At 41.9% G+C, this 18,899-nt stretch overlaps 1 protein-coding gene across 3 annotated transcripts in view; it reads right to left on the reverse strand.

Annotated features, from left to right (window-relative positions):
• NAV1 (neuron navigator 1) overlaps positions 1–18,899 on the reverse strand; it is a 2,383,470-nt gene that overhangs the window by 142,667 nt on the left and 2,221,904 nt on the right. For all 3 annotated transcript variants that reach the window (XM_044076515.1, XM_044076516.1, XM_044076517.1), the window contains one exon: positions 18,241–18,312. In XM_044076515.1, the coding sequence (XP_043932450.1) occupies positions 18,241–18,312 (72 nt within the window). The remainder of the gene's footprint in view (positions 1–18,240; positions 18,313–18,899) is intronic.

The following is an 18,899-nucleotide window of genomic DNA, read 5'->3' on the forward strand; positions in this document are numbered from 1 at the left end:
AACAGATGGAAAATGTCCGAAGAGACAACATCCTGAAAGAAGGAATCTTCAGAAAGGTATTGACAAAATAAAGGTCTAGAATGGGCCTCCAAACTCTCCTTCCTGGGAACCAGAAGCATCCTGGAATAAAAACTTGTTCCCTGCTGAGACAAGAAGACTGGTTGGATTGTTCCCTGTATGAAAAAATATGACAAACGGAATATGGTAAACATAGTCAATGGCAGTAATCAGCTAAAATCCGAAGAAAACACTGCACTCAGAAATGCCAGCAAATTTATTACCAAGACAAAGCTTTCGGGACAAGTCCCTTCATCAGTGTTAACACAAGGGAATTGTCCCAAAAGCTTTGTCTTTTAATAAATTTTCTGGCATTTCTGCATCCAGTGTTTTCTTTGGATTGTTTCTTGTACCACCAGCTCCTGCAGAACCAAAAGGAAATGTAGAAGATGACAAGGAGGAAGCTAAGGAAGGTCTGCGAATGGAGGAAGGTATTTCCAAGCCATAAAAAAAGAAGTTATGTACCTACCATAACGTTCCATGTTTGTTGTCCATCTCGCCTTCCTTCTTGCTGGTTGGGTCTGGAGCCGAGACTTGGCCAATTTACTAGAGCTCGAGTGCTTTTACTGGCTCGAGGCTACCCCTTATCCCAACATGCCTAGTGGCAGCTACCCAAATCTCATTTGTAAAAGCCCACACTAGACATACATAGTAAAAAAAAAATAATTGTTTTACTAAGCTGTTATACATCAAGATAGGAAGGACAGAGGAAAAGACAAGGCATGGTTAACTAACCTGGTATGTCAGCAGGAACCTCAGCCAGTGTAACCAATAAAGAACTCCTCTCGAACCTCCAGGAAGGGGGAAGGAGGGAGGGAACGCAAGAAGGAAGGCGAGATGAAGGACAACAAACATGGAACGTTATGGTAGGTACATCTCGCTTTCGTTCGTGCTGGTTGAGACCATCTCCCCAGCACCTGGTTCTTGGGTGGCTCACTGGACAGGACCGTGGAACTAAAGGATGCCCTGTTCCGGGAGACCACATCCACTTTGTAATGAGAGATAAAGGTATGAGGATTTGCCCATGTTGCTGCAGCACAGATTGAATCTAAAGGCAATTTGGCTTGAAAGGCAATAGAGGTGGCTAAGGCCCTGGCTGAATGTCCTCTGGGCCTTCCTGGAAGTGTCTTTTTATGCAAACCATATGAATAAGTGATTGTGTCTGACAGTCATTTTGATACAGTCACTTTAGAAACTGGATAACCTTGCTTATTGTCAGCAAAGGATATGAACAACTGGCCTGATTTTCTGAGGTCTTTGGTCCTGTGTAAATAAAAATGCAATTGTCTATGAACGTCCAATTGGTGTAATCTATACTCTGCCTTGTTGCCATAATTGGGGAAGAACACAGGAAGCTTAATGGACTGATTTAAGTTATACTCCGAACAAACCTTCGGCAAGAAAGAAGGACTGGTCCTTAGAGAGACTCTATCTTTGTGAAAAATGAAATACGGCAGGCAAATAGACAAAGCATGTCATTCAGAAACCCATCTAGCTGAGGTTATAGCAACCAAGAAAAGGGTTTTCCAAGATAGAAACTTCATGGGGCAAGATGCGGCTGGTTCAAAGGGAGGCAGAACCATCAAAGCTAAAACCAAGTTACGGTCCCAGGAGAGGGGGGGGGGTTCTCTTACCAGGGGCCGTAAAAGTGTTGCACCTCGTAAGAATGCTCTGCACAATTTATGGGACATAATGTTAGAACCCAAGTCTCCTACATGAAAATTGGAGATGGCAGCCAGCTGAACCCCAATAGTAGCTGCAGCTGCCCCTTTTTCGAAGGTTTTGGCCAGAAAATCAAGAATCTTGTGAACAGGAGCTGTAAAAGGATCAATGTTATTACTCTTGGTCCAATAACAGAACCTCTTCCATTTGCTAGTGTAAATCCTCCTGGTAGTGGGCTTGTGGGAGGGCACTAGAATGTGTTGTACAGCAGGGGAAATGTTTGGGAGCCTGGCTATGACTGGAAGTGGAGTAAACAAGCAGTCAGCTTACGAGTCTGAAGAGATGGGTGAAGCCCACCTAACTGATGGTTCAGAAGATCCGAAACTGGGTCAAGTATCCAAAGCTCCAGTTGAAGATGATGGTGAAGAAACGGAAAGCATATCTGCAAGGCCAGTAAGGAGTAAAGAGGATGAGTTTGCAACCCAGTGATTTTGCTTTCTGAAGTACCTTTGGAATGAGAGGGAAAGGTGGAAATACATATAGTAGACCCGGAGGCCAGTCATGAACAAGTGCATCCCTGGGTGACTCTCCTGTAGGGGGAACTAGGGCGAAGTAGCTGCTGCATTTGTTGTTTAGGGGAGTGGCAAAAAGATCGTAGCATGGCTGGCCCCATTTGCTGAAAATCAAGTCAGCAACTTCTTGCTTCAGGAACCACTCGTGAGGCATGAGGATAGCCCTGCTGAGCCTGTCCGCTATCATGTTGGACTTTCCAGGAATGCGTGTTGCAGTCAAAGAACGTTGGGAAGACGTCACCCATTGCCATACTTGAAGCGCCTCCCTACACAAGGGGTAAGATCTGGTTCCGCCCCACTTGTTGATATACCATACCACTGACATACTGTCTGTCTGGATTGCAATGGTCCCGGTAGGTAGACAGTCTTGAAGTGCTTGCAACACCAGAAGCACCGCTATCATCTCTAGAACATTGATGCAGAAATGGTACTCGTGAGGTTGCCACGTTCCTTGGACAGTCCGTCCCAGATAATGCCCACCACCATCTGGAAAGCATCGGTGGTCACTGTGGCTACCGAATGGGGTTCTAGAAAGGGTCTGCACAGAGTCACCTGAAACCACTATAGATGGTCCTTTTTGCAAGATTCCGTGATCAAGATCATGTGTGACATTGGCAAATCCTAGAAAGACCACTGAGCGAAAAGAAGCCACTGTAGAATCCTTATCTGGAAGCATGCTAAAGGAACTAGCATAATAGCTGCAACCATTGAGCCCGGTACTTGTAAAACTTGTCTTGCCTGAACTCTCGTCTTCTTTATGAGAAAAGAAACTTGCTGATGAATGTCTGACACCCTGTCTTGAGGCAGTTTTGCTATCATGTGTCTTGTGTCTAAGTCTGCCCCTATAAAGGTAATAGACTGACAAGGCAAAAAGGCAGATTTTTTTGTAGTTTATGGTGATGTCTAACTGGGAACAAGTTTGGATTGTACAGTCCCGAGCTCTGATCAGTCAATCCTCATTGGCAGCAGTGAGGAGCCAGTCGTCTAGACATGGAAAGACCTGGAATCCTACACGCTTCAGGTGAGCCGTGACCACTGCCATACACTTGGTGAACACCCTGGGGGCTGTGGTGAGACCAAAGAGTAGGGCCCTGAAATGATAATTACTGGCTCCCAGCCAGAAGCGTAGGAATCTCCTGGATTGCCTGTCTATTTTTATATGGTGGTACGCGTCTTGGAGATCTATGGAGCACATCCAATTGTCCTGGCCCAAGAAGGGAAGAATGGACTGCAGTGTCACCATCCAGAACTTTGTCTTTTTACAGATTGGTTTAGCTTGTTGAGATCAAAGATTGGTCTCAAGTCCCCTGTCTTCTATGGAACTAAAAAGAACCGTGAGTAAGTTCCAGATCCGATTTGTTCTGTGGGGGACTTCCTGGATGGCTCTTTTTTTCTAGCAATCTTTGAACCTCTAGGATTGCATAACACTGAACACTGGGTGGAACATCTGGGATAGAACATTTGTCTTTTGAGAGAAACTGAGAAAAGGGAATTTTGTAACCCCTGGATATTATCGACAGTACCCACGTTTCTCTCATGATAGAGTGCCAGGCTGCTGGGTACAGTGGTAGTCTGCCCCCAACTGCCTCCCTTCAGGAGTGCTGGAAGGGCCTAGCAGACAAAGTATCTCTGTTGCCCTGCTGTTGTGGACCCCCCCTGCTATGAGAGTGGCGTCTTCCGTTGTTGTTTCCCCCTCTGCCCCTGGTGGGAAAATCTAAACGTGTGCCAGGCAAAGATCCCTGGGATTTTCAGAACCACATATTTCCACTCTTCTGATGTTTAGGATAGGGTCTATATGGAGTGGAAAAACAGACTCTCATGACAGAGAGAGTCTTGCCATCCTGTTCACACCTGGTGAGAGTCTCTTTCCTGAGGTCCAAACAAGGACATGGTAAATGAAGACTTAAAAGGTTCAGCAAATTGACAAAGGCGCATCCAAGAGTGTCTGTGTAAAGCTACTCCAATACCCGCTGCCCTACTTGCTCCATCTGCTGTATACAAAATTAGCTTCATGGAGCAGTTAACCATGGAGGTCAAGGTCGCAAGCTGGGAAGCTGCCCTGTTCGCAACTTGCAGGGTACCTCTTAGCTCCTTCAGGAGATACCGCTGAAGTTGTGTGAAGTGTGACAAGTAATTTAGTGACCTCAGAGTAAAAGTTGCTGAAGAAAACATACGCTTCACATACCTGTCCATCGTACGACACTCTTTGTTCGGTGGATGGACAGACGAAGTTTCTGCAAGTTCCTTCTTGGTGGCTGCTGCCACCACCATGGCATAAACAGAGATCCCTTTGGATAGGAAGGACTTATCTTCCGGAGCTGTAATAAATTTGTTCGCTCTCCTCAGAACTGGTTCCATGGTCTCTGGAGCGCTCCACGCCTTTCAACTCACCACGGACAAAAGTGGGTTGAAAGGGTGAGACACCCAAGAGGTAGAGGGTCGGAAACCAAATGCATCCAGATAGACAGATTCATCCTCAGAATGGGCTAGGGACTTCCAGCCACCCCTCTGTCTAAGGATTTCCAAGATGTCTGAAAATGAGACATCCTCAGAGGGGGACCCTTCCGACTCATCCAAGTCTGTATCCGAAGTGATAGACTCAGGGGAGTCTAGATGCTTCCTCTTACATTTCTTCATGGAAGGACCTCCTCCGAGTGTTCAGGGGGAGGTTTTGGAAGAAGAGGGATCACCCAGTGAGGCACCCTGGGGCACCGGTTCCCTGCGCTTGACAGGAAGAGGGACAAAGCCTGGCACAGGCACTGAGGGAGAAGGATCCAATGGAGCCAAGAGTGGAGCAGTCTCAGGAGACAGCATGCTCATCACCTCAAAGGCACCATGATCCTGAGTCGAAGAAGCTGCTGGCTCTGCAGAGCCCTGAGATCTCCTTCGAACCAGGAGCGATGGCTCTGAGGCCAATGTAGGAGCCAAGCTCATCTGCGCAGAAGCTCCCAGAGGGAGAGCAGGATCAGACAAGAGTCCGATGCCACTTTCCCCCTCGGAGCTGGCGAGAGAGAGCTTCACTGCCCAGATCTCTCAACGGACTGAGACATCGAGGAGATTGGAGTGGTTGTTGGAACCGATAAGGGAGAAGAAACCAGAGCTGATGGTTCCACCACCACGACCTCCATGCAGTCTGGCTCCGTGCTCAAGAGAGTCGGAGGAAGAATCAATGGAGAAGCTGGGAGGGTGGAAGGAGCCAATTCCTTATGGGCTGGGCTCAAAAGTAATTTAGCAAGTGCCTGTGACTTGAGGAGCTTGTTGACCACTCTCTCCATGTTGTGATCCGAAAGTCTGGAAGACAGACAGGAGTGCCAAGAGGACCGGTGACTGTCTGCTCCAGATTGCAGCAGAGGAGATTCTGGAGTGCAGCGTACCAGCTCCAAAGAAGGAGACCTTGATCTCTTATGGGTCCAGACTGGCTCCAAAGACACAGATGGAGCCACCGGAGACTTAGCTTTGTCGGAGCCAATACTGGGAGCTGACAGAGCCAAAGGCTTTTCAATGATTTCTGTCTGTTTCAAACTCGGAACCGATGGCTTGGAGTGTTTCTCTGACACTTTGGCTGGCTGAGGACCCTTAAATGAGGAATCTTGAGGGTTCTTCAGGAGGCCAAGTAAAATAAGCTTATTTTTTCCCCTCTTGCAGGACTCTAGAACCGAAAGCGTGGCAGATGGAGCAAGAGTACTGCAGGTGAACAGCCCCTAAACAATAAACGCAACTCATGTGCCCGTCCGTAAGGGAGATTTTTTGGCAACATGAGTTGCATTTTTTAAACCCAGAGGGTTTTGTCTCTTTAGACATAGTAACTCTAGTCAGGAAAAAATTCACAGAGAAAAACAGAAACTATCTCTAACAGCACACAAGTGACAGCAAACAGGCTGACAACAAAAGGAAGAACCATATATAAATATATATTTATTATTATTATTTATTTGTTTTTTAAAGGGAAGAAGAAAGAAGGGGGAGAGCCTCTAACTTAAATGGCAAATCCCCTGATGGGAGAGCTTCTAACTTAAATGGCAATCCCAGAAAAAGGGTGAGGAAATGGAAGAACCCTCTAACTTATATGGGCTCTAAGAGGAAAGCAAGGCCTTAAGAGAAAAACGATGGTCAAAAAGCACCACAACAAGCAGAGAAAGAGTTGTTTGACTAACAGGGGATGAAACACACTCTAATGAGTAAATATAACCACTAAATATTAGAATAAAGTAGTGGTAAATAGAAAAAAACACACAATACTTAGCCTGAGCCAGTAGTAGCAATCTCGACATTGCAAGTGGCAAACGAGATCTGGGTAGCTGCTGCTAGGCATATTGGGATAAAGGGTAGCCTCGAGCCAGTAAAAGCTCTTGAGCTCTAGTAAATCGGCCGAGTTGGAGCCGAGGATCAGCCCCGGACCCAACCAGCAAGAACAAAGGTGAGATGGGACAACATAACATTAACCATTTTGGATAATGGAAAGTACCCAAGCATCTGTTGTGTGATAATGGTTACCAAACAAACTAAAGGACACAGGAAATACTTCCCACATGGCTGCAAAATGAGTAACAGCTTAATTTCAGCTCTCCCACTGTGAAAACAGAAACTCAGAAAAGGAAGCCACTGAATTCATCTTTCTGGGTAAAGTTACTAGCCAGTAAGTACACTGCCTAGACATAAGCAAAGAAGAAATTCAGAGAACCTGATAGAAAATCAATTACAAAAGGGGAGGAGAAAACACAGGTTGGGAAGAATCCCGTAGATGTACAGCAAAAAGCAGCTCAAGCTCCAGTGGTGGTGCAAGACACGACATCCAGTAATCTAGAGGGGATAAATTATATCAAATATGCTCGGAGCTGGTTAAAATAAGTGAAATATCGAAGGAGTATACCAACTCAAATAGCAAAAGGCAGTCTCCCTTGGCAATCAAAGGAAAACCAGCTGCAATCCCTTCTCCCTCAGCCATGGTCAAAACAGAAGCCTACCTCCTGGGTTGGGGGGGGGGCATTTCAAAGGGAGGATGGTTCAAGAGTCCTGTTCTTCAGCAGGGGCCCACATTCACATCAACATTCTGGAGATGAAGGCAGTCCTTTTTGCATTGCAGGCTTTTCAGGAAACCCTTCTCAGGTTGTGACTGTGATATTGATGGACAAATCAGTCTGCCATCTGGTATCTCAAACAGGGAGGAACACATTCCTATCCTCTCTGCTGGGAGGCCATTAGAGTTTGGCAGTGGGTGATATCTTCTCAGTGGTTTCTGCTGGCAATGCACATCCCAGGGAAGTCCAACATTCTGACTGACAACCTCAGCAAGAGCTTCATGAGTGGTCCCCAAATCCAAAAGTAGCAGCTTGGATTTTTCAGCCCTGGGGCACTCTGTGTTGCAATATTTTTGTCTTCCAGTCCAACACCAAGTGCAGCAGCTATTTCACCACTGTTTTCTCACTGGGACAGTCCACCAGGGACACTCTGGTGCTTGCTTGGTTCCCAGAGCGTCTTTACACTTATTCTTGAGTGCCTTTGATAGTAACATTTCTACAGAAAGCAGCCCACTGCTGAGCCACAGTGCTCCTCATTGCTCCCTTTTGCGCCATCAAGTGTGGTTTCCCTTCCTTTGGCCTCTTACGAAGTACCCTTCCCTGGATACTGGATTAAATTCTGGATACTCTCATTCAGCAGTCCTGGATACCCCATCTTCACTCCCTTAAGTTGACCACATGGTTTCTCCAGTTCCCTTGACGGCCATAAATCAAAGCTTTCATAGGAGATTGTTCATATATTGTCATCTCCTCGGAAGCAATCCACTAGAAAAGCATATTCCAGTAAAATGGAAGAAGATTTAAATAGATATTCATATGAGCTTATAAAACTGCAAAAATTAGAGGTTGAAATGAAGAAAAGGTGACTGCTCAAGAAGAGAGGTTTCAAAAATGGTAGCATTAGAGGACACATCATGTAGAGAAAACCTGAGATTGTCTGCTGTACCAGAGAAACTGGAAGGAACAGACTTATAAAAGTACAAACAAGCAACTGGACTGGTATTCCACAACATGAGTTGTTAACTGAAAGGGTACATCATGTGTATGCTGTAAACCTGGCCATGAAAAGCCAACCATGACCTCAAGATGCAATCTTACTAACAGGAGGAGATGATTCTGGAAAAACTGTGGAAGAAGTACAGAGTACTAAAAGGTGGAGACACTGGACTGTTTGTGGAAAATAATTACTCATTATACAACAGGCAGAAGAGGAATACATTTATTCCAATAATCAGGGAACGATGAGAGGCAGGTGTGAGGTTCAAGCTGCTGTATCTAGGGATGGTCAAAGTCATGTTTTGATGCAGAACATGCTAAGGAGGGAATATAAATATCTGTCCAACAAAAAGTGAGCTATCTAACAGAAGGGGACTCTGCCTCCTATTATTTTGATAATAAAGCTCATACAGAGACTATGTCAGTGAAATCTTTTCCAATGTTCTAAAAGAAAATGCTTGAAAGGCAAAAAAAAAAAAAGAAAACCAACAACTTGGAAATTAATGAATAAATGAGGGATTAGAAAGCATCAATCACATTTGTGAAATATGGTAAAACAAGAAAACCTGGAAAAATTTAACTTTTTTTTTTACTTTGTTAAACTTGTGGGGATTCCAAAGCACATACAAGTTATTAACACTTAGTAGAACATTACTGAGAGGGGAAGAACATAGAAAGAGGTAGCTAAGTATAACAATTTTTGTTCTTAACAGCATTTTTCTAAAATATGACATTTACCGCATGTTATATAGAAAAGCATTTTCAGTTAGTGTTGTGTGTTATAGGGATAGTAAAGTAAGAGGTGCTCCTTTTATCATTTTCTTTCTTTCTTTCTTCTTGTTTAGTTTTAAGAAATGTAGGTACTGCAGTATAAAAAGAGAAGAAAGCCTGAATAAAAGCATGTTTAAGATAATAGGCTGTAATCTTAGGTTGTTGAAGGAAGGGTTATAAAAGTATGCACAGCATGATGCAAATAAAATTGATACGCTTTTTCTTACTTTTACATAGAGGAATGACTGTATTAAGGCCCTTGGCTTGGTCTGATAAGTTTTAAGTGGAAGCAACCAAATAAAAGAACACCGAATGTAATGAAAAGTTTTCCTTTCACAAATGCATGATTCACAGTGCAACATAAAAAACTTGTAGCTGAAAGCAACTGTGTATCTGGTTCTCATGTTTCAATGGAGACAATTTGATAAGAGCAATAAAAGCAGAGCTCTTTTTTAATGGCTAAAAGATAATGCTTTGTGAAAGCATTCAGTTTGTTTTCTACATATGGGAAAGGAATACAGATAAGACACAGACTGCACTTCGCATAAGTAGAAGCACAGGTCTTGTCTTGGCACAAATAACCTTCATTATAGGTTAATTAAAGCCTCTGAGTATAGCTGTCAGTCTGAAACAACTGTTCTTATTAAGAGGGTTAAACTTAATCATTTGAAGATGTACAGAGTTTTGTGGGTTTGTATTCAGTTAATATGTTCTGTGGGTGTTCTGGTGGTGTGTTTTTTTTAGGGTTTGAGGGTTTTCATTAGAAGAAAAAAAAAGTCTTGTAAAAGGTGACATAGGTTCAAATGGATATGACAAGAAACAGCTGTATAAATGCTCAAACTGCCAAACATTAGTGCATGCATACAATATAAAAGATGAAACTAGACATTTTGAAAAAAGTTTTTATACATAACAGGTGGGAATAATAAATTTCTACCATAATAGTAACACTCCATATTATTTTTGAACGTCAACTGGCTCACATGTATATACAAAAGAAAGTGTAGTGAACTATATTAAGAAATGCAAAGTGCAAATAGCTATGCTACAGCAGGCATATTTGGAAAGAACAGACCATATGAATTTAATAAAAAAAGGATTTCAGGATGCTTATTCAGCAGAGTATCTGGGACAAAGGAAAAGAGGAGTACTTATATTAATAAGCCAGTGAATGAAAAAGTACAGTTTTGTACCTACCATAAATGTAGATGTTCGAGGATTCCATTGCTGCAGTCCTTACTATTGGGTATAGTCCGCATCCAGTCGGCCCGAATACCAGAGTATAAGGCTGACGTCGGTCAGGGCGCATTAGACTGACGTCAGTACGTCAGGGTACTAATGCGCATGACCGGCGTCATATCCTCAGTCTTTTCTTGCCCCAGATGTCAGAAGACCCTAAAAAGACAAGGCCCAAAATACCTGCACCAAAACATGAACAATATATACAAAAATATAAGCAGGTAAATCACCTACACAACCACCCCTAAACACAGAGGGGAAGGAGGGAGGGTAAATTGGACTGCAGCAATGGAATCCTCGAACATCTACATTTATGGTAGGTACAAAACTGTACTATGTTCTTCGACTTCCATTGCTGCAGTCCTTACTATTGGGTAGAATCCCAAAGCAGAGGTAAGGGAGGCTGGCAAATCATAAAGAAGCAGGAGCTGACAACATGCCTTGCAAAACAGCTGTGGCAAAACCAGCCCTAGACTTAGAGTAGATAGGAAGGTGATAATGCTTAGAGAAAGTATGCACTGAACTCCAAGTAGCTGCTTCCAAAATATCCTTAGTTGCCACCCCCCTCAGAAATGCTGTTGAAGTGGCAGTAGCCCTAGTGGAATGAGGCCTAATCCCAGCTGGAACCTCCTTGCCATGATGGGAATAACAAAATGCAATGCAAAAGCCAATCCACCTAGAAATAGTTTGTTTTGACACAGGCTTGCCCTGAACTCAAAGCAAAAGAAACAAACAACTGCTGAGACTGCCTAAAATCCTTAGTCCTGCTTAAGTAATAACGCAATTGCCTGTGTACATCTAAAGTATGCAAAATCTTTTCCCCTTTATATTGGGGGTCTGCATAAAAGGTAGGCAAATGAATAGTTTGGTTTAAAGCCACACTAGAAACCACCTTAGGCATAAAGGAAGGATTAGTACGTAATGATACCCTATCCTTATGGAAAATCAAAAGGGCTCGACTGCCATAAGGGCCTGCAACTCAGACAACCTTCTTGCAGAAGTAATAGCCAACAACAAAGCAGTCTTCCATGACAAATATTTCAATTCAGCAGTAGCCGCAGGCTCAAAAGGTTGTAGAGTAAGTTTTTCCAACACAAAATTGAGATCCCAAGCAGGAGTAGGAGCTCTACGTGGGGTCTTATATTCTTAGCCCCTCTAAGAAACTGCTTGAACAAGGGATGCGAAAACAATGGTGGGTCACAATCATAGTGAGCTGAGATTGCTGCAGCATGAATCTTGATGGAAGAGAAGGACAGACCCTTGTCCAGTAACTCAGTAAGATATTGAAGAGCCATACTCAAATTAGGCTCAGAAATCTCCAAATTCTTTGCTTTACTCCAAAATAAAAATCTCTTCCATTTTGCTGCGTACACTTTCCTTGTACTAGGTCTTCTAGCTTCCATAATCACATTTAAAACTTGTTGAGGAAGTTGAGACCTGCTGTGTTTCAACACAGAATATGCCAGGCCGTCAGAGGAAGAGAGTGAAGCTTGACATTGAGCAGATGACCGTCCTGCTGGGATAACAGACGTGGAATCAAAGGTTAAGGCCATGGAGGCTTCTTTACCAGACTCCGTAGTAGAGGGTACCAGTGTTGCCGAGGCCAATCTGGAGCTATCAAAATCATCCTTGGCCTGTCCTGTCTGACCTTTAACAGTACCTTTGGAAGAAGAGGCAGAGGTGGAAAGGCATACAGATGAAGGTTTGTCCAACTGAAAGACAGAGCATCCACTTTCCAAGCTGTGTGATGAAACCCCTTTGTGCAAAACTGTGGCAGCTGGTGGTTTAGTGGAGAAGCGAACAGATCTATGTCTGGAGTTCCCCATGACACTGTCAATTTCTGAAATACATGAAGATCCAGTTTCCACTTGTGGGGATCCATGATTTGTCTGCTTAACACATCTGCGAAGGAGTTCTGTGCTCCTGGCAGAAACCTTGCCTGAAGAGTTAGGTGCAAGCGTAGCGCAGTCTCCAATAAAATCATTGCATGCCTGCATAGAGGATAAGAATGTGTTCCCCCTTGTTTGTTGAAGTACCACATGACAGTTGTGTTGTCTGTTAGAATCAACACCTGCCCTGGAAGAAGTAACTCCTTGAAAGCCAGAAATGCGAACTGGACTGCTAACATCTCCTTTATGTTGATATGTAGATGCTGTAGTCTGGCAGGCCACTTGTCTTGTATCCACTTTACATTTAGATGAGCTCCCCAAGCAATGTCTGAGGCATCTGTCGGTAAAATCTGACTCGCCTCTGGCCGGGTCACAGAGAGTCCCTTGTTTAGGTGACATTCCTGAGCCCACCACAAAAATACTCTTTGAAGGCAAGGTATTATTTGAATGACAGTGTCTAAATCCTGGCAGTGCTGTGTCCATACATTTTTGAGATACCATTGTAACTTCCTCATATGCAGTTTGGCATTGGGAAGCACCAGAATACAAGATGCCATGAACCCTAATGCTTGAAGGACTGTCTCTGCAGTCAGCACGGACTGATGAGATAGTTGATGGAAGTAAAGTGACAGACTCTTTTGTTTGTCCGGGGTTAAAAAGGCCATCTGGGCTGCTGTATTCAGTCTCACACCCAGAAAGCACATGTCTTGAGAGGGTACTAGACTGGACTTTATTTCGTTCACAGAATACCCTAGGCATCTTAGCACTGCTATAAGATATTCCAGATGCTGTAGAAGGTCTTCCTTTTCTTGAGCCAGAATCAGGCAGTCGTCTAAATAAGGATAGATTTGAAGTCCTTGTAGCCGGAAGTAAGCTATCACTGGAGCCAGAACCTTTGTGAATACTCTGGGCGTAGTAGATAAGCCAAAGGGCAATGCAGAGAACCGATAATGAGAATCTCCAGCTTGAAACCGCAGATACTTCCTGTAACTTAGCCTGATATGCACATGAAGGTAAGCTTCCTTGAGATCTAAAGTTACCATCCAGTGATCTTTGCCCAGCAGGGGTAAAAGCTGTTGTAACGTCAACATCTTAAACTTGGGAATGTCCAGATAAGTGTTGAGGAGAGATAAATCCAAAAGCAGTCTCCACGTGTTCCCCTTCTCTGGTACTAGGAACATGTGAGAATAAAATCCTAGGCCCCTTTTTGACACAGGGACTGGTAGAATGATGTCCAACACCCATCTGTCTTGAGTAATTAAATCCCAATTTCCTTTGAAAAGAGACAGTTGTCCTTCCAAAGGAGCTGCCAGACGAGAATCTACTGGCAGTTGAAAAGGCAGGTCATTGGGTCTGTTTACGAAAGGACTGACCCCTGCCCTCACGAGAAGTCTGAGCAGGTGAACTCCTGTTCTAGGCCTAAAGAACCTTGAGCCCTGCCCCTACCACGTCTAGACCTACCCCTAGACTGGGAATCATAAGCAGGATATGTCCACCCCTTAGCAGGCCAATTTCTACTAAACTTCGGTGGCTGTACCTGCAAAAAATCTTTAACAGTTTGCATAGACTTAGCTTTGTCCTCCATTTTCTTCAAAACTGCTACAGGAAGTCCAACATTCTGACTGACAACCTCAGCAAGAGCTTCATGAGTGGTCCCCAAATCCAAAAGTAGCAGCTTGGATTTTTCAGCCCTGGGGCACTCTGTGTTGCAATATTTTGTCTTCCAGTCCAACACCAAGTGCAGCAGCTATTTCACCACTGTTCTCTCAGTGGGACAGTCCACCAGGGACACTCTGGTGCTTGCTTGGTTCCCAGAGCGTCTTTACACTTATTCTTGAGTGCCTTTGATAGTAACATTTCTACAGAAAGTAGCCCACTGCTGAGCCACAGTGCTCCTCATTGCTCCCTTTGCCATCAAGTGTGGTTTCCCTTCCTTTGGCCTCTTACGAAGTACCCTTCCCTGGATACTGGATTAAATTCTGGATACTCTCATTCAGCAGTCCTGGATACCCCATCTTCACTCCCTTAAGTTGACCACATGGTTTCTCCAGTTCCCTTGACGGCCATAAATCAAAGCTTTCATAGGAGATTGTTCATATATTGTCATCTCCTCGGAAGCAATCCACTAGAAAAGCATATTCCAGTAAAATGGAAGAAGATTTAAATAGATATTCATATGAGCTTATAAAACTGCAAAAATTAGAGGTTGAAATGAAGAAAAGGTGACTGCTCAAGAAGAGAGGTTTCAAAAATGGTAGCATTAGAGGACACATCATGTAGAGAAAACCTGAGATTGTCTGCTGTACCAGAGAAACTGGAAGGAACAGACTTATAAAAGTACAAACAAGCAACTGGACTGGTATTCCACAACATGAGTTGTTAACTGAAAGGGTACATCATGTGTATGCTGTAAACCTGGCCATGAAAAGCCAACCATGACCTCAAGATGCAATCTTACTAACAGGAGGAGATGATTCTGGAAAAACTGTGGAAGAAGTACAGAGTACTAAAAGGTGGAGACACTGGACTGTTTGTGGAAAATAATTACTCATTATACAACAGGCAGAAGAGGAATACATTTATTCCAATAATCAGGGAACGATGAGAGGCAGGTGTGAGGTTCAAGCTGCTGTATCTAGGGATGGTCAAAGTCATGTTTTGATGCAGAACATGCTAAGGAGGAATATAAATATCTGTCCAACAAAAAGTGAGCTATCTAACAGAAGGGGACTCTGCCTCCTATTATTTTGATAATAAAGCTCATACAGAGACTATGTCAGTGAAATCTTTTCCAATGTTCTAAAAGAAAATGCTTGAAAGGCAAAAAAAAAAAAAGAAAACCAACAACTTGGAAATTAATGAATAAATGAGGGATTAGAAAGCATCAATCACATTTGTGAAATATGGTAAAACAAGAAAACCTGGAAAAATTTAACTTTTTTTTTTACTTTGTTAAACTTGTGGGGATTCCAAAGCACATACAAGTTATTAACATAGTAGAACATTACTGAGAGGGGAAGAACATAGAAAGAGGTAGCTAAGTATAACAATTTTTGTTCTTAACAGCATTTTTCTAAAATATGACATTTACCGCATGTTATATAGAAAAGCATTTTCAGTTAGTGTTGTGTGTTATAGGGATAGTAATGTAAGAGGTGCTCCTTTTATCATTTTCTTTCTTTCTTTCTTCTTGTTTAGTTTTAAGAAATGTAGGTACTGCAGTATAAAAAGAGAAGAAAGCCTGAATAAAAGCATGTTTAAGATAATAGGCTGTAATCTTAGGTTGTTGAAGGAAGGGTTATAAAAGTATGCACAGCATGATGCAAATAAAATTGATCAGCTTTTCTTACTTTTACATAGAGGAATGACTGTATTAAGGCCCTTGGCTTGGTCTGATAAGTTTTAAGTGGAAGCAACCAAATAAAAGAACACCGAATGTAATGAAAAGTTTTCCTTTCACAAATGCATGATTCACAGTGCAACATAAAAAACTTGTAGCTGAAAGCAACTGTGTATCTGGTTCTCATGTTTCAATGGAGACAATTTGATAAGAGCAATAAAAGCAGAGCTCTTTTTTAATGGCTAAAAGATAATGCTTTGTGAAAGCATTCAGTTTGTTTTCTACATATGGGAAAGGAATACAGATAAGACACAGACTGCACTTCGCATAAGTAGAAGCACAGGTCTTGTCTTGGCACAAATAACCTTCATTATAGGTTAATTAAAGCCTCTGAGTATAGCTGTCAGTCTGAAACAACTGTTCTTATTAAGAGGGTTAAACTTAATCATTTGAAGATGTACAGAGTTTTGTGGGTTTGTATTCAGTTAATATGTTCTGTGGGTGTTCTGGTGGTGTGTTTTTTTTAGGGTTTGAGGGTTTTCATTAGAAGAAAAAAAAGTCTTGTAAAAGGTGACATAGGTTCAAATGGATATGACAAGAAACAGCTGTATAAATGCTCAAACTGCCAAACATTAGTGCATGCATACAATATAAAAGATGAAACTAGACATTTTGAAAAAAGTTTTTATACATAACAGGTGGGAATAATAAATTTCTACCATAATAGTAACACTCCATATTATTTTTGAACGTCAACTGGCTCACATGTATATACAAAAGAAAGTGTAGTGAACTATATTAAGAAATGCAAAGTGCAAATAGCTATGCTACAGCAGGCATATTTGGAAAGAACAGACCATATGAATTTAATAAAAAAAGGATTTCAGGATGCTTATTCAGCAGAGTATCTGGGACAAAGGAAAAGAGGAGTACTTATATTAATAAGTCAGTGAATGAAAACAGAGTAATGGCAGAAAGAAAGCAATAAGGGAGTGCTAACTGAAGGTCAGCTCTGGTAGAGATTTTGTTGAATCTAGAACAGAAGCTGCTGCTAATAAGGGATAATTAGCAGGGCATACAAAATATTGCATGATAACTGTAAGAATAAATAAGAATACATTAGAAAACACTGGAAAGACAAATTACAAAGGAAGACTAGGGTGGCTTATGTATGACTCCCAAGTATGCAAAGTCCAGAAAGTTTAGAATTTTTCTACAAAAGCATATTTCAGAGAATTCTTCTTCAGGAACAGATAGCAAATGCTTGAAGTATTATGGGAAAGAAAGAGAGAATTTATAACATGTTTTTGGGAATGTAGTTGGCAGACTTTAAAAATTCCCTAGAAAGCTCTTTGTCAGAAATGTTGGGAAAAAATGGCTGCAACTAAAGAAAACAATTATTTTGAGCTAGGATACAAAGATCTACATTGCCTAACTTATTAAGTTCTTAAGAAGTTTAATGCTTGTGGCTGTCAAAAAAAAAGTAATTACTTGAAAATGGAAAGCAAAACTGTAAACCATCTGTTGCTGAAGGAATGAGTACTGTAAATGAATTGGAGACAGAATTTAAAAAAAGGGGAGGAACAAACTACATAGAAATAACTGGAACTTGTGGGAACCATAGGATTGAGGTTTAAGGGATGTTAGGAATTGAGCGGTCATGTAATGTTGGAGTGAATGAAAACAGTTAAAAATAAAAACAAATGTATACTACATAAAAATAATAGAAATTCTATTATGCCTTGATTTCTTTTCTATTAATGTATGCTTATATATATATATATATATATATATTTTTTTTTTTTTTTAAATGTCAAGTTTATTAAATATGTTTTAAAAATTAATTTCAGTTTTTTTCCACTAGCTGTCCAGTTAGGTGGAACAACCTGACCAAGTTAAAATATTATAAGAAGTTTAAAAAGTACACAGCTTTATTTAAAATGGAACATACACACTGCTCACTGTAGTTAATTCATATTCAGTGAATTAGGTGAAGTCGGCAAAAGACTGATTGTTATAAGTTTTGTGAAGTAGGTGTTTTAAAGGGTACCATTTGAAATATCAGGACCTGCTAGAGCAGGTCACAAAAGGCAGATAATGAATGGCTGAAAGAACAGACTTAAATATACTAAATCTGAGATGCCATTTCTGAGAATATTCCCTTTTCTCCTAGGTATGGCGATCTCAAAGTTGATATATCTGTACATAAGTTTTGGGGTGTGCAGGGTGCAGAGGTTTTGCCCCCTGCCAAAAGAAGTTTTAAGAAGAGTGATTTTTGAGATTCACTCCTGTGTTTTTAGTATTTTTTCGGCTTTTAGGCATTTGCCATTTTGAGTGTCGATGTTTCAATACGAAGCCATTTTAAAATTCCTGCTTGTAATTATCAATCAGTTTAGACACCAGATGCAGGCCAGCTGCACTCATACAAGCATAACCATTCCCACTTCCAGAAAATTAAAACAGGTCTGACAAAACAACACAAAATGAGGGTGGAAAAAATAATCAGCAACTCCACATTACACAGCAGTTAGCAATAAGTTGCCATTAGCCAAACATACATACTATTACATGGTTACACCAGTGAAAAATACTAGGAAGCAACTTACTAGTTTCACATCTGCCTCAATAATTCTTGTAGTAAATGCACAAATTAATGTAGTTGATTGCATTCTTATCCTCTAAAGATATTTATATACCTGAAGCTGAGATGAAGACCATGATTAGGAGTCATCTTGACTGGCTGGTTGGTGGTGCCAATGATATAAGGGCTGTAGGAAATAAAAATAAAAATTATTACATATGAATGTTGAACACTGAGAATCAGCATACAGTGAAATGATGGTACAACACCACACACACATTCCAATTACCCCCACTAGTACAGCATTAAGCAGTATGCAGTTCAATCACTTCAGTCACTGGTACCCTTCACCATCCACCAGAAACCTAGAGCTACACAATACCATCTACACTGCAGTAAATGAAGCACTGTGCTGTCACCATTGTCCATCACTATACCTAGCACTGTCCATCACTACGTCCAGGAGTGCACATCCTTTACCATCCACCAGTACAAAGAACCATTCTCACAGTGTTAAGAGTATTCTGCAGCACTGTCCATCACAACAACCAGTAGTAAACTTACCTAACCTTATTTCAGCACCTGTGGTGTTATGCAACATCAGCCACTATTAAACCCAGTGGCACAATGCATAAGCCATCAGTACACCTAGTGATACACAGCATCACCAAACTGTACAGCACCATTCATCACTGCACAGCACCATTCATCACTGCGCAGCACCACCAAACTGCACAGCACCATTCATCACTGCACGGCACCACCAAACTGCAC

This window comes from Protopterus annectens, chromosome 7.part0, assembly GCF_019279795.1.
Source record: "Protopterus annectens isolate FY-2018-M chromosome 7.part0, PAN1.0, whole genome shotgun sequence".
Classification (NCBI taxonomy): domain Eukaryota; kingdom Metazoa; phylum Chordata; order Ceratodontiformes; family Protopteridae; genus Protopterus; species Protopterus annectens.